At 36.6% G+C, this 22,753-nt stretch overlaps 1 protein-coding gene across 1 annotated transcript in view; it reads left to right on the plus strand.

The window, feature by feature from the left end:
- Positions 1–22,753, plus strand: part of tmem260 (transmembrane protein 260) — a 90,122-nt gene that overhangs the window by 60,806 nt on the left and 6,563 nt on the right. Inside the window, 7 exon segments of the mRNA XM_051919746.1 lie at positions 6,911–6,984; positions 6,987–7,020; positions 7,063–7,066; positions 8,275–8,367; positions 8,369–8,448; positions 21,809–21,830; positions 21,832–21,979. Coding sequence (XP_051775706.1) covers positions 6,911–6,984; positions 6,987–7,020; positions 7,063–7,066; positions 8,275–8,367; positions 8,369–8,448; positions 21,809–21,830; positions 21,832–21,979 — 455 coding nt within the window.

Genomic DNA, 22,753 nt, shown 5'->3' on the forward strand with positions numbered 1-22,753 from the left:
TTGTAACCTTTCTAGAGAGCTTGAACTTGGATCAGAGTGCCCGCTAATTCATTAAAGCTGTGCGAGTCTGTGAGGCTGTGCCGATAAAGGCAGGCAGTGCCAGGGGGCAGGCAGCTCCACTGAAGCGGATGATCTCCAGGGGCACCAAAGCTCTTGCCCTTGCTTATTGAAAAAAATGTATTCAGAACGCTTAATATGCGCAGATAGTGACTGGATCAAAGCAGCTTCCTTTCAAGGGTCTAACAGCCGTTTAGGAGCGTTTTCATCTCATCTCCTCGTGAGATTGCCTGAAGCAAGGCCTTGGGGTGGGGCTGACGATGGCTGTATATTTCAGACATAGGCATATTGCTGTGTCAGAAAGCTGCTGATGCTGTGTGGAAGAGCATGCTTGGAAATGTGCAAGCAAGTTTATGTGAAGAGATTTTGTTTGAGTGTTAGAGAGCTATCATAATGTAGATAAAAGCTTTATGTCATGATATAATTATTGCTTTTTTTCAAACTATGCCTAAAATATTTCTGCTGTAATTTTACATAATAATTCACCAAATGTACATGGGAATATGCTTATGAACTTTTTTATGGGAATAGTCATTCAGCTCAGCATATTTGTCTGTTCCTACTCCAGCTCAACATAATTTGCCTGTTCCTGTTCACTTACTGTAATGTTTTCATATTATGCTTGAGATGAGATTGAAAGGTATCTAGAATGTTGCTTTTATCTACACAACTTAGCAACTTTTCCATATGCCTGAATTCTTCAGTGTGGAGGAATAGTTCCTAATATTTATGTTTAATTTACCCTTAACCAACTTACATCTTTGCCCTTATGTTCCTGCTGATGAACAGATTTTTAAATAAAATCTGGGGCCTCATGCATAACACCATGCGTAGAATTCACACTAAAACATGGCATAAGGACAAAAGCGGAAATGTTCGTACACACAAAAAAATCCACATGCATAAATCTGTGTGTTCGCCAACTTCCACATTCTTCTGCTTCATAAATCCCTGTCAGCGTGAAAAGTAACGCACGTGCACGCGCCTGCTGTCCTGCCCCAACTCCTCCCGGAATTACGCTTCTTTGAATATGCAAATCAATATAAATAGCCCTTAAGCTCAGTGTTCTGTGAAAAGGCAATGGCAAAAGCAAGGGCGGAATAGAAGAATTTCAGTGAATACCAAGTGGAGGCAAGGGAAAACGTACTATTTGTTGGTTTAAACAGTGGCATAAAAAGAAAAGGAAGTTGATTAAGTGACATTGAGTGTCGGAGAAACTCGAAAGCTCAAGTTCACAAAGTCGCACAGTGCCCGAAATAAAAAAGAACTTGTCAGATATCAAAGTCGCCGTGAAAAGGTGAGTCGTAGCCCACTGTCTGAGTGTCATATAAAAGCTTATTAGGGTACAGAGAAAAAAAATAGGCACACAGTGGGGAAAAAAGCACAAAATGTCAACTTTAATCTTGAAATTTCCACTTTAATCACATAGTTTATTTTGTCATTAAAGTAGAACATCATAAACTTCATCTTTAAATCGATTAATTTACTAGTTTCTCAAATACCATCGTAACTAATGTAGCACGTTAAATGCTTTGTTTTGTATGTGTTCTTCTATGTGCTCTATGTTGTGTGAATCACTACATGCTTCTTAAACAGGCTTTCTCTTCCTCCGACAGGACACAGAATCCATTACATTCGTGATATTACAGCTCTCTGAATAGTTAAAATGCTGAGATGTATACTTGATATCATTTTCATGATGATAGGAGTTAAAGCATATTATTAAAACATGGGAACACGGTGGCACAGTGATTGTTCATGCCTCACGCAAGATGTTGGCTGCGCCGTGCTCGACCTTCGATGAAATAATGTATTGCAGCAGTACTATCTCTTTCAAACATAGTAACCCCCAATTCCTGTCCCTCCTTTTCTTTCTCCAAATACCCAATCGCCACACAATCAGCTCTGTAATAGATGTAAAGCCATCTGTATGCTTAGAACACGGATTCTTCAAAATTTTTACGGAACATTGAAATATCTTCTTAGTACATGTTTAATTATTCTATCCATCTATCATTCCAGTGTCGCGCAAGCCCCATCAAGAATACAGCACGAGGCAGGAACAATCCGTGAACGGTGCACCAGCTCCTTGGTAGTGCTGCGACAATGTGTCCTCACATGTTTAATTAATAACACTATAGGTTATTTAAATGAAGTTAAAGTTTTATCTGTATAATATAATAAACACATTTTGCTGCATTTCATCTTAAAAAAGATATCATTATCATATGTAAATACGTGCTTTATAAAGTGGCTCAGGTTGTGCAATATTATAACTGTATCAGAAGTTTACAGTGAGGAATTGTGTTTATAAGTACAAACAGTTCTACAAGGAGCACTTAATGTACTGATTGAGTGCGTTTATATTTCTTGGGATGAAGCTGTTACTGAACCGCGAGGTCCGTACAGGAAAAGGGTCTGAAGCATTTGCCGTATGCGAGCAGTTCAAATAGGCAGCATGGCTGAGGCAGTGTGTGTTTGATGCTGTATACCGATAATTCTGTTTCTGATCAGCTGCACTAGAGCTGTGATTCCACACTCAGATACAGTGATATAAATACTCCGAGTGGTGCAGTGAGAGTACAGTAATCCCTCCTCCATCGCCGGGGGTTGCGTTCCAGATCCACCCGCGAAATAAGAAAATCCGCGAAGTAGAAACCATATGTTTATATGGTTATTTTTATATTGTCATGCTTGGGTCACAGATTTGCGCAGAAACACAGGAGGTTGTAGAGAGACAGGAACGTTATTCAAACACTGCAAACAAACATTTGTCTCTTTTCAAAAGTTTAAACTGTGCTCCATGACAAGACAGAGATGACAGTTCCGTCTCACAATTAAAAGAATGCAAACATATCTTCCTCTTCAAAGGAGTGCGTGTCAGGAGCAGTGACTGTCAGAGAGATAGAGAAAAGCAAACAAAATCAATAGGGCTGTTTGGCTTTTAAGTATGCGAAGTACCGCGGCACAAAGCTGTTGAAGGTGGCAGCTCACACACCCCTCCGTCAGGAGCAGAGAAAGAGAGAGAGATAGAGAGAGACAGAGTTTGTTTTTTCAATCAAAAATCAATACGTGCCCTTCGAGCTTTTAAGTATGCGAAGCACCGTGCAGCATGTCGCGTTCAGGAAGCAGCTGCACAGAAGGGTAGCAACGTGAAGATAATCTTTCAGCATTTTTAGACGAGCGTCCGTATCGTCTAGGTGTGCAAACAGCCCCCTGCTCAATCCCCCTACGTCAGGATCAGAGAAAGTCAGCGCAAGAGAGAGGAGAAAAGTAAGTTGGGTAGCTTCTCAGCCATCTGCCAATAGCGTCCCTTGTATGAAATTAACTGGGCAAACCAACTGAGGAAGCATGTACCAGAAATTAAAAGACCCATTGTCCGCAGAAATCCGCGAACCAGCAAAAAATCCGCGATATATATTTAAATATGCTTACATATAAAATCCGCGATGGAGTGAAGCCGCGAAAGGCGAAGTGCGATATAGCGAGGGATTACTGTAATATGGAAAAAGATGATCCGCTGTGGCAACCCCTAACGGGAGCAGCTGAAAGAAGAAGAAGAAGGTTCAGTGAGTGTAACAAAGCTAAAGCAGCTATGGTATGTGGAATAGTTTGGCCATACCGTGTACCATTATATTGTTACAGGTTAATTACAATCAGATGCCTTAAACTAATAAACAATATGCAGTTAATTTCAGTGTATTTATAAAGCTGCGTCAGGAATGTGCATCGAAAAAAGAAAGGGAAACCACACTGGAAGAAAAGCACTGCTTTGACGCTGGGTGCTGCCTGTTTGCAAAACCGAGCAGAGAACTTGCGTATGCCAGAGTTTTAGCTAGTGTGAAAATGTGCGTGGTTTTACGCCAAGTTTAGGTTTTATACATCGCGATTTCAGCTTGGAAATGGGAGTATGCAACATTTTTATGCGTACGCACCGTTTATACATGAGGCCCCTGGTGTCTACTGTGCTTACTTACTTCATAATGTTAAATACTTCTGTCATGTCACCCCTTAATCTGTTTTTGCTTAAACTGGACAATTCAACTCCTTTGACATTTCCTTGTGCATTTTCAGTTCTCTGAAGCATTACCTATCTCTTAAGAGATCTGGGATAAGAGTACATTAGCTAGTTGTTTGTGGAACGAAGGTGGGAAAGAAACATCAGCAAAAAAACATAAGAAAATTGTATGTGTAGAAACGTTGTGCATGTGCAGTACTAAAAGAGCAGAATACCTTTGTTGGATTGGTTGTAGACAAACACTTGAATAATGCAGCTTAACATATTTGTGAAAGCAATTAAATGCTGTTTCACCAGTATATGATTCCAAGCTGCTCAGAGCATGCCTTATCAGTTTGGCATAATGTCCTCATGCATTACTGGCCAGACTGCTTTGTCTTTACAGTATTGATTGGGAATGTCTACTGATTATAACAAGTAACCCTTTAGTGCATAAAGGTTTGGCTTCAGAAGTAAGTAAAAGCCACTTGTCGAACAGTTTATCACACTGACACAAACCTAAGATGTTCAGGTAAACATGGTAAAAGCATCTAATGTGTGTTCCAACCTGGAGCTGTAGTAGCAATCCAAAGAAATTTTAATGCTGACAATGACAAAAAAGTGAAAAGCTAAGGCATAAATAGTATGAAACCCTGAGACCCTGCAATGCTTGTGACAATGCATGTATAAAGCAACGATAACTTAGTTTGAGAAAAAGTAGTGCTGTCTCTTTATGTATGCACTTTACACAAGGACATTTGTGTAAGCTAAGTATATTTTGGAGGTTTGGTAGGTGCATGTAATGAACAACGTGTAGAAGAAAATTACATTTGTGATATACCAACTAGCAATAGGTATAAATCATTTTACTATCTTACCACAATGTAATATAAAGAAAGTAAAATTTTTTTGTTTTGTAAAATCTGAAAGTCAATTTTGCAGATATCCTTAAAATACACTTTGACATAACCCAAGCATACATCATTGCCACAGTCGAGTCAGGCTGAATACAGTAATCAGATTTTTTTAAAACTCTGTGGTTAGTCCTTATTTTTTCCTACACATAATCATCTGCAGAACAGTTAAGTGGTGCTACTCATGTAGCACTGTCCAGCACTACTTGAACTTTAATGTTATTCAAATGATTTAGAAAAGACTAATATTTACTCATTTTAAATAATACCTGGCGGCAGGCAGATGTGAGCTGGCTGCGATTGTAAACGTACAAAATTGCAGGTACCCAGGTAGATGTAGGTAACTGCTTAAACATTGTTCATTACCCAAGATGTGTCGCTAACCCATTTAACTTTTTAGTTTTGAGTCCTGCACAGATTTTTAATAATTAACAAGTAAACCTACAATTATTGAAGGTGTTATGTTCCATTGTCAAGACTAAAGTCATTTGTTTGCTGATTACATCACTGTCCATTTAGAGTAATTTTCTTAACTTTTAAACTGTAGATTGAGACTGCTTGTATGATTGGAGATTGTGAATAATATGAGGTATCAATTGTTTGGAGGCAGGCATGAGATAAGAAATACATAGGTGCAACTTGTGACAGACCATTTTTACTTTATAGCTCTGCTATTATTATTATTATTTCTAGAGTATTCAATTTAAAAATCTTACAGATCCCAGTAAGGTGCTGAGTGGAAGCCTCCTTCATTCTGGTGTCAAAAGACATCAATCAGTTTATATCTGAATGAGGAGAAAAAATGCCAGCTGTATTGACTGTTATTGTCATAGCCACAACCTTTCCTTGTCCAAAATGTCTAAACAGGGACCCTCACCCACCCCAGTAAATTTATTAGATTAGCCAACCAAATATGTTAATTTTTGGGTTTACCTTGGTCCTGAAGTGCCCCCTGTGACCACTTGTTTTATTTTCAATAAATGAATTGTTCAGAGTCAGTTTGCTACAATTAATTCAAGTCATGATTTATCTGAATGTTTTTTTTTTGGTTCTAATCCGGGAAGCCAGATGGATCATTGGTCAAAACAAGGAGATCCCTTATCACTTTAAATTTTGTTCCTTTATCTTAATTTAAGTAATTATTTATAAAATTTCCTACCTTAGTTCTTTTATAATGACACTACTTTAAAAAAAGTAAATATTATTTTAAGATATTCTTCTAGAGTCTGTGTAGTTTTTCTTTCCACATCCCAAAGATGCACACATTAGGTTAATTGGCAGTTGCAAATCAACCCAGAGTGGGTGTGGGTATAACTGTACCTTGTAGTGGAGTGGTGCCTCAACAAGGTTTGATTCCTACCTTGTGGCTAAACCTGTCAAGTTAGGCACAGTCACCCCACTGTCTCGCAAGTGGATGAACAGTTTAGAAAATGGATGGATGAATATTATATATACTGTATTCTATAATATGATGAGAACTGATAACAAGTTATTGCTGTTTAGATAGAGTTAGTTGTAATTTAGTGCTTTGATCTGTACTTATTAAATATTAATAAGTCTGTCATACTCTAGCCAGCACTGATATTGATTGTGTCTTAAAACACAGGGTATTGTTGCTCTGTCATCTAAACTGTCCTAGTATCCCCTAAAATATTTTTCTCCATTGCATTACATATGCATTTGCCCCATTTAGTACTAATAGTCTGTTACTTGTTTGTCCTTTTGATGTGCTTCCTGTAGTACTAATAATGTACTGTTAGTGTACAATTGTGTTGTGTTTTTATTCTTACAGAATGAGTTTTACTGTCCTGTACTTGTCATCATCACCTCCCAATATAATCAGTGTTACATCTCAAAATCATTTATTTATGGCTCTAATGCCCTCCTTTAGTGCTTGTGCTGTTTTACAGTTTGATTATTCTCTTTTTTTATTTTTATCTAGGAAATACAGCTATTACTTAGTATCATGGATACTAGCTTCAATGTTCATTGTGTATTCCATGTTTTTTGCCTGGAGAGCAACCTAGACATAAGCAGACCCCTTTCCTTGCAGTGGTGAGTATTAGAAATATTACATCCAGTTTAGTTTTAGAGTGTTGTAGAAGTAAATATTAGTCATGTTTAAACTCTGTTAGGTCTGGATCAAATGTTATTCTTAAGTGGATTTGCACTGTAAACTCATTTATATCCATTCTGAACAAGCTTAATGGCTTAGTATATGCATCTTTTCCATTTATTGCAGTTCTTTACTCTTCCAGTATGTTGCAACAGTGAACTTTCTTGGTCAGAATAATTAATGGTTTATTGAATTATATACCCAGGACCTACATGAGCTCATACCGTGGATTATTGATTTGATTAGAGTCTGATGCCTCAAAACTGAGCACTAATTTTAAAAAAATGTTGTTCCCTATATTTGGCTCCTACTGCTGCATGTACACATGTGTATGTTACAGTGTATTTTTCACAGCTGGTGGTCGTTCCTCAAGTTGTTCCCTCTGTGGTGTCTGAATGCTGGTTCTGCCCACTCCCCAGACAACAAAAAGCAAGCTGTCATTCACTGGAGCTAAAGAGACATTTTTTAAATTGTCCATTCATGTTTATGACTGTAGTTGATCACCTAATTGTAACAACATCGCAGGAAACACTAGCTAAAAAAAGCATATATTCATTCAGACTGCTTTATATTGTAGTAATCTGCTGTGACATATATGCAAATGAAGGAAAAATCAAAGTAAACTAATTAAAAAGAAAGTTACTTTGGTGGATTTTCAATAAACATTTTATGTTTACATATTCATTGACCTTTGTGTGTACAGCAGCAACTTATAGCAAATGTTGCTTTTTGGAGATTGATTTATATACAGTATAAGGTATCTTACTCTGTTGGGCCCTTGAGCAAGGCTCCTAGCCTGAAAATTGTTCTGGGGTGCTGTATAATGGCTGACCCTGTACTTTGACCTCCGAAGGTCATTTGAAAAGACAGTTTCCCCTCAGGGATTAATACAGTGTACCAAATACCAAATTATAATATATATATATCCTCCCCCCGGAAGCTTGCACACTGTGAAGGTGTGATTCAGTAGAGATTTTTCTTCTGCTGAGATAGATCACATATCACAATAATAGATGTATTCAAAACATGTCTGGCATCAATGTTTCTGTTGTAAACAAGTGCAACTAGTAGCGTTTTTATCAAGATCTTATTTTTTTTGTGTAAACAGATCTTTTTCTTACTTTCCTTCACAGTGGCTCTGTACTAAAATGAGTAATCCTGAGCACTGACATAATTGTTTGTATTTTCAGGTGGAACGGTTCTGGGTGCAGAGTGATGCAGTTTTATGTGTTCTGTCTGGGCTGGGTTTAGCCTCTGTTTGCAAGGAGCTGGAAAAAACACTTTGGCAACATTAGAACCTGGAAGGGTGTAGCCTGGATCTTCACCCTTGGCTTCATTGTTCACCATGCTCACATCAATTTCAGGTACAGTAAGAGGCTAGGCAACTTTTATGGCTAATAATTACTAATATCATTTTCATTTTAGAGAAATGTTTATTTTACTTTGGATGATTATCTATCTATCTATCTATCTATCTATCTATCTATCTATCTATCTATCTATCTATCTATCTATCAATCTATCTATCTATCTATCTATCTATCTATCTATCTATCTATCTATCTATCTATCTATCTATCTATCTATCTATCTATCTATCTATCAGCAGTGGTGGACCCATTGCTTTATGTTTCACTGACTTGGATTTCGTACAAAAGGAAGACCAGCTTTTCTTGTTTCTTGCCTATTTATGTTTCATGTTTGATTTTTTGCTGAAGTACGTATTGGATAAAGTTTCTTTTAACAGGTTTTTGTATTGTTGAAATAGTTTCTTCTTGGGGCAAAATTTTCCGTTTTACTTTTCATGAGGCAATAGTGCCTCAATAAACATACAGTATATTATATTATATATACTATATATATAAGTAACAAAGGCGCTATATAGGCAACCCGACCCGACACAGAGGCACATATAAACACACAAGACTTTTTATTTTATTTTCACCTGTTTGCACACGTCTTCCCCGTGTCCCACAGGCAACACACAGTCCCTTAAGCACTCAACACACCAACAATACACTCTTCTCTTCCTTTACGACCACTCCTCCTCAAGCTTCGTCTCCTTCCTCCCAACTCTGGCTCCTTGAGTGGTGGTGGCTGGCCCCTTTTTATATCCCACCCGGAAGTGTTCAGGTGCTTTACCAACTGGTCCTAATTGCCCTTCCGGGTGGGGCTGAAGATACATCCAGCTGGGCTGCTGACTCATGCAGCTCCCCCTAGCGGCCATTCCGAACCCCAACCAGGCTGTGGAGGACTCCATCTCCCATGGAGCCATGCGGACAGTTTGGGGAATCACTGTCCGCCAGGGAGGCTGCCACCAATCGTCCCGGGGGAGGTATTGAGCTGCCCCTGGTTGCTCCCCCGGAACAGATGCAGAAGGGGCGTCCCTGCCGGGTATGGGACCCGGCTGTCCGCCATAATTATATATATTATGGAGGTTGGCTCGGACATAGACAGGCAGACACGTTCATGTCACCCAACACCCGCCAGACGGTCCGTCCGATGAGGGCAGTTCCCAACGAAGCAGGTCCTAGTGCTCGTCCCGGGTCCGGTCCTGCAACACACAGAAACAATGGGGGGCAGAGCCGCTGCCTGGACACCTTCCCTGGCGTCCCTTTGTACCGCGCACTGGCAGCGCTCCCCCCTCCGACTGGCACCCCTGGAACATGCCTGTTCGGCACCCCCTCCAAGGGTTCCATGGCCCTCCTGTTGACGCAACAGACGGGACCGCCTGCACTCCTGGAGATAAAATATATATATATATATATATATATAATATTTATTTTTAGAAAAAACATCTACTGATTCAAACCTAGCCAGTGTTTCCACTTAACAATAAGAAAATAAAATACAATAAACCCAAAAAAATAATTATACTTGTTTTCTTTGTAATCTTAATAATAATAATAATAATAAATTTTGACAACTTGCACTCTTCAGTAAGAACATCCAAAAAAAGTAATTGGAAAACAGACTGGTCTCAGATCTCAATTTTCTTCAGTTAGTTTACTCGGGAGTAAATACTGTGAACTAGGATTGGTGAGCAGTGGAAATGAGGTGTAAAGGAAGATGCCTTCCTAAAGGTCCATATTTCTGTTTGTTGTTTTGTGCCAGGCTTCTAGTTTCTAAGGATTTCATAATACAGGTATCTCTTTTGATAATTCTCTGTCTCAGAGTTAGTCATCAGAGATAAATACTAACTTTTTTTCAAAAAGATTGGTATTCATCTGTGAGAAAATATATGTATGCTATTGGTAAAATATCTTGTTTTGTTTTCATTTCCCTTAAACTCCTCACAATTTAGTCTGACTAAACTTTTTACAACCTCAGCTGTTTTCTAGAGACATAAACCACCCCACACTTCTCTGTCCAATTTTGTGTCCCTCAAAACTACAATCTCATCAAAATAACAAAATCCAACCATGGACACAAAATAACTTTATATTTAGCTTGTATTAAACATTTCAGCACTTAATCCACATCAGACTCCGGTTGGAAAAAGCCCATTGGGATTCCACAGGATGGGTGCAGTTGCAGTGCTTTGGACCTCTCTATCCTAGTGCACTGGCTATTATCATTTGTATGTGCAGTAACTGGGTGGAAAGTTACAGAGGTTTGCAGTTCAAAAATCTCAGGTTTGATTAGTTCAGTGGTTTTTGGGTCCTGAAGTGTCAGACTATGTTATACTTTTTATAACTTTAAAAAAGTATTATTTTAGTGGAAACCAATCTCTATTTAACTAGGAGTTTTGCCCCTTTTGCTAGAAATCTCTGGAAACAAAGAACTTTCTTGATCGCTATAATAGTAAAAGCAAAACACAAGACTTTGTAATATACAAAATATTAAAAACAAGAACTCCAACTCAATAATAAGTAGAAATAAATAAGAATAATATTTCATGAACATATTATCAGTGTGAATGTAAAGCTTATTAAATACACCACAATAGACCACAGTGACATCTTGAATATTAATTGACCTTCATTGCTCCCTACAGCTTAGTTTTTATCTTGTTAAAATACCTTGTTTTTTTGGGTGTGCGCCACTGTGTGTTGCTAGAATATTTATATAGATCTGGTTTTGGTTATTTACACACTATTTTATTGAAAAGCAAAGAGTTTATTATTTTATTTTTTTATAAGTAGTTGTATGAGGTCTGAACTCTGATTTTCTCTGTCTGAATATACTATTGTACTAACTTGTTGTTTTCATTTCATTAGGTTTTGTTATTATAGGTTTATAGGGTCATTATTGTAATGTGTACTGAATAGAGTACAGTGAAATTCTTACTCGGATATCCTAATCAACATGCAACATGTCACCACTCTCTGACACCATAATTAATGAGAATCACTACCTACTCAAAATTTCTGTCTTAGTTACATTTAAGACTCTCAGATCACATGTGTAATTAACAGACAAAACAGCAAGGAAATTAATTGATTTGTTTCTGAAATAAAAAATGAAAAAAGAAAATTATGCTTATAGATTTTAGTGGCACATAAATTATTACCTGTGGCACCTTACATAGTTTGAATGCCTGCTGTTAATTTGACAGCTCTGTACTGACAACTTTGGAACTTGTCTAGTTTGGGTAGATACAAGTGTTTGCGTAAGTGTGTCCTATGATGAATTAGTATATTGTTTTGTCAAGGGACTTGTTCATTGCTTGTGCAAATTGCTTCTAGGATAGTCAGAGTTTCCCAGTGAATCATTTGTTGGATAAAGGAGATTTTGAAAATGGATGGATTGATAAAATGTTTGAAGAAAGTGTTAGGTCATTATTGCGAGGAAGCAGCATTAAGAACTTTGTCTCGAGTTCTGAGTACCCTATTCATGTGAATTTGCTTGTGTATTAAAAATTAATCAACAAACCAAAATGAATTGATAACCGAAGAGAAGATCATTTAGTGTATTGGGAATCACAGGTATAGCCTAGAATAACGTTTCTCAACCTTTAAGTATTTGCCACCCGAGTTTTCAAAACAGTTTTAATCACGCCCCCTAACGTTTTTTTTGCAACCATAATAAAATTTATTCTTATATTTTTTGCTGCCAATACACTGCTACAAGTTTAAAATTTCCCTACAATAGCGAAATTACGCCACATATGGCAACATTCACGCCCCCTTTTTTGTACTTCGGGGGGCGCGCCCCACAGTTTGAGAACTGCTGGCCTAGAAGATATCAAGCAAATGAATATTTTTCTTTGATGGTCTGTCTTTAAGCAAGCCTTTTGGCTTGTGTGATAATAATAATGAATGATTTTATTCTTTACATTTTTTATTTTTAGCTATTACTGTCCAATTCTAAGCACTGTGTATAAAGTGTTTCTGTTTTTCCAATTCCAGATTACTTAAACATTTTTCATTTTGTTATTTTGTTTTTTTCTGAGGTAAAGATCTATAATTTGACCGAAGTCCATAAATAATCTTTAATAGTATGGACACCACATTATTAATAAAAATAATTAACTAGTGCCTTGAAGTAAGCCATATTCCTTACAATGACTTTGTTTGGCCTTCTCTTATTCCTGTACTGGAATACGAACAAAATGCTCTGTATTATTAGATCAAAAGCATTTAAATAAAAACATTAGAAAATTCTTTTCTAGGTATTCACCTAACACTTTCATGAGCTTTTAAATAAAAGCAGAGCTGTGGAATAATTAAATTGTTTACTGGCATGATTGCTAACGGTAAGTGGATCAGAGCAAACAGATTACACTAACAAGGTACTTAGAAGAACATCAGAGTCATCCTTTGATCAGGTAGGCAACCTGACCAGGCCTGTCAGTTTCATATTCAGCCCGCCTGACGGCTATTAGAAAGTCAAATAAGATCGTCACAGTGGGGACGCTCTCGGCGGCTCAGCTGCCTGACAGGAGAGGAATACTTCAATCTGATATTCTCTCTGCTGTATGCTTTATGACAGCACTTCTGGATATATCACGTAGACAGTTATTGTTAGTTCTCAATACTCGCTGAAGCTCACCAAAGGAGAGAAAATGGCAAGTATTTTGTAAATTTTATTTTAAGTTCCTTAAAGTCAAATTTGTAAACAATTAAGGGTGGGTTTGGGGGTTAGTTTTATACAACTGCTTAGGTAAATTGTTTGGATTCTTCCATCCACCCTGCGTATGTGCTTCAGTGACTTATTCTTAATTTAATTTTTAATTGTTCACATTAGAGATTAAATGATATGTTTAAATTACCCTTGATAGCTTTAATTCTTTGAAGAGACATTTGGACTGAATATTTTTTAGCACATTGTTGTGACATACAATAGTATCTTAGCAGTTGGACTGGTGAGACATACAATAGTATCTTAGCAGCAGGACTGTGAATGGCCAGGATGTTTGTGATTTTATCCATCTAACTTGCGTATGCTATAAATACTGAAAACTGAGAAAGCAATCTACATTAGGAGTTTATTCCTTTAGTATGATGGCCATTTTGAGGGACTCAAAGTAAAACTTGTTTTAATTTTATCATTATTAAAAAGGTAATAGTACAGTGGTTACCACTGGTTCGAAGTTCTGGGTTTCAGATTCTATGCTTGGTTGGCTATCTATGTGGAGTTTCGAGTGTTCATGTACCATATCTATGTTTGATTTTTTCCACTATTCCAAAGATGTATATATTACATTAATTGCTGATTATAAATTAAACCCAGTAGAAATGTATATGTGTATTATGAGAGGGCAATGTGGCAGACTGGCACCACCTTTAGGGTTGGTTTCTGTTTTATGACTGATGCTGATGAAATAAGCCCTAACACCCTGTGACTATGAATTTAATTAAATGGGTTTGACAGTATTTATATTGTTATTAGAAATAATGTATAATTATTAATTTTAATTTATAATAAGTACATTTCTTATGTAAATAGTAATACCTCACACAATAAATACAAATATTCTTTTATCTACTTGGATTGGCATGGTTCTGTTTCTTTCTGTATGGTTAGACATGAATAAAATGTAGTTCCTAATGAATTGCTTGTGTTCAGTGATGCTTTAAATATATTTTGTAGTCTGCAACAAAAATCTTCATTTTATATATCGTCTTCTTGTTTTAAAGTCATCCTAATGTGCTTTATAAGTACACACAACTATGGTATGTTGTGATCTTCTGTAAGAGTTGGAGCATTGGCAATTAAGCAACTTGCTTAGGGATGCACAGGGAGGTTTAAAGTGGGACTAAATTGACAGCCAGATTACTGATACGATGATATTTCCTTGGATTGCAGTCATCTAGTGGAGAAAACTTTATTAGCCAGTTGATTTTATTCTGTGAAGTACAGTTTGGATGACAATTTCAGATTAGGTAGAATCAGGAGCAAAAAAATAAAGCTTACATGCCTTTCATAATTTAATGGACTATGTAAATTTAAGTAACTACTATAAGTAACTAAGTAAACAGAATAAGTATGATGGTGGAAATGCTAAAAAAAAAAATTATTTGGAAAATAATAATTTCTGTTTTACATCCATACTATTATGTCCCTCTCATATTCCAGTTTTTATCCAGTGCTGAAGTATATCTTTAGTGTAACTGAGCAAATCAGGAAACTACTAAATCCAGTCTCCGTAGCAAACAGTTCTTGCAAATTACTCGAGTAAGTGGCATTTTTGGCTATCAGATGGGGCCAGTAACAGGAAGATCCTGAAATAGGACTGATTTGAGGTGTGTTTTTTAGTTTATTGCAGTAATGCATCCTGGTCAAACAGACAAACTATGTCATTGTTTAGCTGCAGTAGATCTCCAAATACAACCTGTGGTAGCTGCTTACTGTGATAAACTGCTGAATGTATCTCTCTTTCCATTGATGTTTTGAAGAGCTCTTTACTGCTGTGAACTATGTTTGTTTGAGGTGGCAGCAACTATCACTATATGCTGACAAGCCATGATAACAAGAATCTGTCTTCAGCTCTAAAGATGTTTATGACAAGCCTTCATCTCTACAGTGCGAAGAGAGTGGACTCCCTGCTGCAATTCAGATTAAACAGAGGCTGCCCAGTGGGGGATTGAATCATACTAACAACTTAATCCCTTGCAGAGATCCCTTGATGGTAGGCCAGGAGCCTTGTGATACCGTTTAACTAGCCCATAACAGTAAGCCGGACCAGAAGGAGAGTGCACTGGCACATTGCTGGCTGCTTGTGGACAATATTTCTACTGAAAAAATGTTACATTTGTATATTTTGTGTAAAGGCAGAGTGCACTTAGTACTCTTTTTTTTTGGAAAAAACTGAGGTGTCTATCTAACATTACTTTTAGGAGTCTTTACATTACTTGTGTTTAATATTACTTTTACCTTTAGAAATACTGAAAATCAAACCATAAGAATTTTCCTTTTTTCTGTATAGTGCAGAAAGTTTACAGTTTGTTGCCAGCTTAATGCATTTTCTTTTGTTGACCAGTGGTTTCATCTACTGTAACTTTGGAATTCTGTGACTTTAAACCTTGAAGGATAAACCTGTCTAATATTTTTAATGTTTATTATGCACAAATAGCAAATGGAAACACACACATGTCAAAACTGTTCTGATCATAAGAAATAGCAAGACAAACACAAGGACTATCCGAAAACTGAAAGTGACTAACTGGAAATCGAACTAACTATGCTAGAACATTGTTTTAGAGGTATTTTATCCACCAGGGGTTGAAGCTTACATGGTGGTGTGGACATATTTGTAGTGAGAGCTCTGCTAACGTCATTGAAACACAGGACAGCGATCATGTGTCAAGTCCCTGTGTGTTGCTTAAAACAATTAGATGTTAACAGAAAAAGTTTAACTTTGCTCAGATAAATAAATAATGATTCAAAACCCCACAAATAGACTTTTCATGATAAAAAGCCCTAAAGTTCAGTATTAATTCTAAATAAAATTAAATAACATTATTTATAAAAGTAGGAAGCATGTAACTCCACCCTTACGTGAATTTTTATCTTTCTCAAGACTCTGCTAAAATGCCTAAAGACTGGGGTTCCCAACCTGCGGTGCGAAGTGGCATTTCAGGGGAGAAAAGCTGCATCGTGATTCATCAAAACTGAGTGAGGTGCGTTTTCTGACTTTATCATGGTATAATCAGTGTCTTTCAGTGTGCCATCATTTCTATGTCAGTTTATTAGTTAGTGCTCCTGTTCTTTTATATGAAAAGACTCGGGCATTGCTGTGCAATTGTCACCTGTGAATGGGCTGCAGACATGTTCATTCTCGTGGGTTCCTTTCTGTCAAGCTATAGGAATTTTGGACCTTGCAATGATCTATAGAGAAGGGTGAGGTCTAGTATTGATTTCTGTGCTAACCCTGATCATGAATCATTACTGATTTTAAGGTTTGATTGACATTTTTACCTTGGTGGGACTAAATGGATGCACTTGCTGCTTAAACTCAGCCCATCTCTTCTGTAAGTGGTCATGGCAGTAGTGCAGCAAGTTTAACTTTGTGACTCATCTGTTTTTGAACTGAAGTGCAGGTGTTATCAGGGAACAGGGCTCATCGACTGTGTTTCATTTCTTAGTGGCGCGCCGGAACCTGTTGCTTCACGATGGTCTCCAATCCCCCAAATCCTTTGATCTGTGTCATTTTTGCATGGTGCTTGATGGCTGCTTCGCAAGATACTCTAACCCTGTATCATCATTCGATATCAAAGCTTTCACGGGGAAACACTTTTACAAGATTAGATTATAAATTATACATTTACATTTATAAATATTTAAATGCATATTTTTTTGTTTTATGCACTGATTTAAAAGCTTTTTTTTTCTATTTCTTTATGCACAGTTACAGTATATGGTTCAGTTTGTGGTTCAAAAGATTAGAACTTCTTTGTCTTCAAATGTGATACTACTTTTGTAGGAGCTGAAAGCATAAATCAAATGGTTTCTAGACGTGTATGGCAAGAAAAGGTTGGGGAGAGCTGGCCCCTAAGAATACCTTGCTGTGGCTTTTAATCTTTCGTGACAATTGACATTTTTTGCTTCTGATCTTCTCCTCTCTGTCCAAAATACTTGTTTACTTTTTTGTTTTAAAAGCACTTTCTGTGGAACTCTGTCATCTCTGATGCTCCAGCTTTCAAATCACAACTAATGAGCCACATTTTCTCTTTTTAGGGTATTTCACATAAATACGGCATACCTTATTGAGGACATTGTTATCTGCCTCTAGAGTGTTTTTATGTACTGTATAATTAAATAAATGAAACAGGCCTGAAGTATACTGTAGTAATTTCAAATTTATCTCTCTGTTACTCACTACTGTATATTTTTTTATTCTACCAAATGAGTTTGCCCTGGTTCTTTCAAATTAAGTAATTTTTTGGCATATGCAAGAAGAACACTGGTAAAAGGAAGAAAGCAGGTTTCTGGTGTATGCAAATCCAGTAATCAAAACTAACCTCATGCATTGTATTTTAGTTTTTCTTTTGTACTTAGATTCAATACAAAAGCAGTCATATTTTAAACTAAATAGAATTAAACAATTCCGAACAATATTTCTTATTGTATGTCTTTTTTTTGTCATCCTTAGTTAGTAAGTTAGAAGTGTCTTGAGCATGGTAAAGACTTTTTTTTTTTTTTTTTTTTTGTTTTGTTCTTATTATTAGAGTGTGGTATTCTTAATACATAAGGTCATATCTCATTTATAGCATCAGACATAGTATCTGATCCTGAAGTTTACTGTGTAATGGTGATGGGTAATTTATTCAAATCTAAAGTATTTTGATAAATATCTATGCACTTAATTTGAATGATAAGAAATTGTCTCCAAAATATTTTCACATCAGTTTCTAATGTCAGCAAAAACAAAATTATAATGGCCTAAGATTTAAATTGAGACTCACACATCTTCAGAGGTTTCCGCATAATATTTTGGGAAAGTTTGAAGGCATTTTAAGAGGACAGATTATTTCATGTCTCTCCAATAAAAAATAAATTGGAGACCAAAAAGGTGTCAAAGTTAATAAGTGAGATCTCCAAATGAGGCACTTATAGGAAATGATGGGCTCTACCATCAGAATTTATTCTCTTGATAATAAAAGAAAGTGAACAACTCATTTTGAAATCATGGCATTATTATGAAGGTAGAGAGAAAGCTAATAAGATTTTAGTTCAACAAATGCACAAGCAGGTAGTTTACAACGTAATAATAGAAATTATGTAGTTGGAGATAAAATCATTTACCATAAAGTATAACTCACAAATTTAGGGAGTAGTAGAAGTCCTCATATTCTGCTCAGTTTAAATTGTCAGGTTTTGTCTTTTTTGTTGCTGTTTTTTTTTTAATTTTCTGATTTTTTTTTTGATTTTTCTTTTTTACAGCATGATTTTAACCAATGTTGTTTTCTTTAAAAAAAAACCTAATTAAAAAAATACATATACTCTGTGTGTATGTGTGTATATGTATATATACAGTATATTGTATGTATGTATATATGTCTTTATGTAAGAACGACGCTATATAGAGCCCAAACCCGACACAGATTGGACAAGGGAGGCACGTGTAAAATAAATAAACTGTTTATTTTTCTTCATCTGTGGGCCACGCCTTCCTCGATACCCACAGACACAACACGAGTCCCAAGTACTAAGCACACAAGTACAAGCCCAAGTACAAACACAAGTACTAGCACACCTCTCTGGCACCACCACTCCTCCCAGGCAACCTTGTCCTCCTCCACCCAACTCTGGCCGCTGAGTGGTGGTCACTGGCTCCTTTTATAGTTCACCCAGAAGTGCTCCAAGTGTGCTTGGTGTGTGTGTATATGGCATCCCGTTATAACAAAAATCATGGGACCATAAAAATATTTTGTCATAATGGAAATTTCATTATAATGAATATGGAGAAAATTCATATACTGTATTATTGTGATCAGGGCTGCTGGCATTCACCTGTGTTTCAATGGCAGTGGTGCAAGGACCAGCTCCATAGCTGCTCTGCTAAGTCTGGTAAACAGTAAACCAATGGTAAAGCAATTGGCTGTCCTCTCAGGATCAGGGTTACAATGTAATATACTTGTAGCACAACGTTTAACATTTAACACTGGGGTTTGACCTGCTCTTCCTCATACTCTTCTGATCTGTCTTCTCCAGACCACGTCTGCCAAAGTGGTGATTCCGAGCTGGTGGGGTGTGGGTTTTTTTTAAATTGAATTTATAAAGGCATATAACATTCTACAATCAAGTCAAACCTAACAAAACTGAAATCAAATCAACCCCACCCATAAGAAAGAGAGGAAGGCCAACAACCAGAGCAAAACTGTTAAGAGTAGTAAAGAGAGAAAGGAGTCTTTTCCCCCAATACTAAATACTTATTCTAAAATGTTTATTGATTAGGCTCCTCTGCAGGTTTTAAAAAAGTTTGAACAGATCCTCTAAGTGAGGAATTAGATTTTTTCCAATTTCAAATAGTATATAACATCAGCTACAGTAGTTTCTTCTAATCTGAAGATGGGAGCTAAAGCAGGATGATTTGCCCATTCCACAACCTCCTAACAGCTTGTGTTCTAGAATGAAGTCTTAAGACTGTACAGTCTTCTCTATACAGTAATAAAATACATGAATTTCCCTTGAAAACCCTGGACTTACCTTCCCTGCATGTTGTGCAGCTCTGTGAACCAAGCTTGACTTATCTATATAAAAAAACAGCACCTTCTTAATCTTCAAAAACATATTTCATTTGAAAATGAGATGTTAGATGTAACTTTTTTAATTAGAAATACAGGTATGAACATAGAATCAAAACGAGACATTAGATATCATTTATTTTTAAAAAGAAATATAGGTATGAATGCATAATAAAAACAAGATGTTAGGTGCAATTTTTTTTTAAATAGAAATATAGGTATGAATATAGAATAAGAACTGCGGTGGGTTGGCACCCTGCCCGGGATTGGTTCCCTGCCTTGTGCCCTGTGTTGGCTGGGATTGGCTCCAGCAGGACCCCCGTGACTCTGTGTTCGGATTCAGCGGGTGTGTGGAAATGGATGGATGGATGAATAGAATAAGAATGAAACGTTAGATGTATTTTTTTATAGAAATACAGGTATGAACCACAGAATGAAAATGAGACGTTAGATGCAACTTTTTTTTTGTTTTTAATAAAAATACAGGTATGAAAATATAGAATGAAAACGAGTTGTTAAATGGAAGATGAAAGCGCGATTTCCCAAAAGCTTTCGCAATGTAATTTTTCTTTATTTTCCAGGATTATTAATTTTTATTTCAGTGCTAAACTGATGCTGTTTCTCACTGTTTTTGTTTATCTCAAAAAAAACTCTTGAGAAGCAATGTGAAGCTCAACCAGTACTGTATCTGCACACATCTCAACTACTGATAAGGATGCATGATGGAACACTGATTCAGAAACTGTCTATGTGTATGATGTTGTGCCTACATGCTTGTCAAGCCCCATGCCCTAGACTGCCCAAGACTTCGAAATTTTGCAACCAAACAGACTAGCTCTCTCTTCATCACATTATTATCTTTTATGGCCATTTTTAGCTGAAAAAATGTTTATTATACTGAGATTTACATTTTGTTAATACGAGATTCATTTAACATGATGTTCTATGAACGTTTGTCTGGACGTTTATTATTCTGAAAATTTTGTTACTTCAATATTTTGCTATAATAGGAATTAAACATGTGTATGTATGTAATTGTTACAGTTATTATTACAATGGTGAGAAAATGGCCTTTTGTAGGACCAACAAAAGTATATGCCCCTCATTTAACAGGCCAGTGTCAAGAATGTTACATATGAAAGCTTATGGCTTCCCTTCATGAAATTCATAATCTAATCATAGACCACAACCTACAAGGTCATCAAAATGAGGCTGCAGTTTTTTTTGCAAGCCTTTGCAAAAAGCAAGAAATGTGATTGTACAGGTAACTAGCCAGAAATGAAGCATCTTCCTTTTACAACAGGATTATAAGGCCAATTACAGTAAATTTTTGTGGAATAGAAATGTCAGGAGTCTATGGAAATGTTTAGGAAGCACAAATACATGTATGGCTCTTTATAACAAAATCATTGCAATTTTGCTTAAACTAAGGAAATAATTACATTTTATGTCACTGCGTAATTTAGTTTTACAGCTCCCTTGTACTTAATGAAGGTGATTTAGAAAATTAATGGATTATCATGTAAAAGGAAAAAATGTGCAACAAGCAACTCTCCTCTTCTAATCTATATTGCATCTCCAAACACTTTTAATTCTGTTATTGGGTGGTTAAAATGCACATTAACCACAGCTTGCATTTGTAATGGTATGTATTCAAATTAGGGAAATGGTAATGCACTGTACAGTAAGAATGCAGTGAAACACACTCAATACCTTGCTATAACTTAAAATGTAATAATAAAATAGTGCTATTAAAAAAAATGCTTGTTCATTCATTTTTCACATCATTGCATGGTGACAAGGCTTAGTTTCACTGGTGGTTTTTATTTTCAAGTGGATGACAGAATACACCATTTGTTAAATAAAAAACTTTCATATTGTGATTTTTGTATGGAAGATAAAGCCTGCAGTTGCAGATGATGCATGAGTATGGTCCTTGCTAGAAAATTGTAAGAACATGGAGACCGAAGTGTTAAACCTCTTTACAGATCATGCAGTATTGTTTGATGGTGATGTGCGGTTTTAAAAGCAAAGCCTGGCTGAAGTGAGAAGAGAAGACAAGCCTTTATATGCCTCATCTTCTCTCTTTTAGGCTTTGTGACCAGAGTGATAATTTTCATAGTGGACAGCTTTGCACGAAATATTCTAGCCTCCATTCCAAATGGTTCCATCATCCTTACCCGTGGAGACTTACCGGGTAACTCGATGCGTTACCTGCACTACTGTGAGGGCGTAAGACCGGACCTCGCTCTTGTGGATCAGGAGGGTGAGGGCACAATTTCCCACATTTGCATTTAATTAATTGGAAGAATGGAACAGTTGACTACTGATTAACTAGATTTGGAAACATTTTATATTACACAAGGTGTTGATTCCTTCATGCATACGGTCAGGGAGTTATGCATAAAAACCAAGCTCTCTATGCTATAATCACTTGTACCCTTGCCCAAGGAACACACACCAGACATCATAGGTCTCCCTTAATGCATTTCCAAATGAATTACTTTTCCCCCTAGTAATCCCCACAGTGCTAACGTGTGTATTTCTCGGGGGTTATCAAATTGGCACCTTCCCTCCTCTGTGTTTTTTCTTTTTGAGGTAGGCCCACAGCACCTCAGTCAGGCTTAACAATGTACTCTTCTATCCCAGACATACTCCCCTCCATAACCATGCCAGACGCCCTCTGCATTGTACCAGCTATACCAAGTGGCGAGAGTTCTAATTTATCCCATTGCATTCTCCATGTCACTGGTCCTGTTTGGTTAAAAAAAAAAATTACCATTTTTTTTTTTTTTTTTTTTTTTTTTACAAAACCCCAGTATTAGTCAGTTTAGTCACAGATGGTTAAATATTTCAAAGCCTAATCATTTAAATCAGGAATTAACATTACTCTGTTAGTAAACTTTTTACTTAAGATGCAAATGTTAAGGTGTATGGGGACCTGTTAAAACCAAAAGTGTACAACTGTAAATACTTCTGAAGTATTGCCCAACTACATGTACACTTTACTATAGCGTCCATACATTTCCCCTTCCTC

The sequence above is a fragment of the Erpetoichthys calabaricus genome, chromosome 16 (assembly GCF_900747795.2).
Source record: "Erpetoichthys calabaricus chromosome 16, fErpCal1.3, whole genome shotgun sequence".
Classification (NCBI taxonomy): domain Eukaryota; kingdom Metazoa; phylum Chordata; class Cladistia; order Polypteriformes; family Polypteridae; genus Erpetoichthys; species Erpetoichthys calabaricus.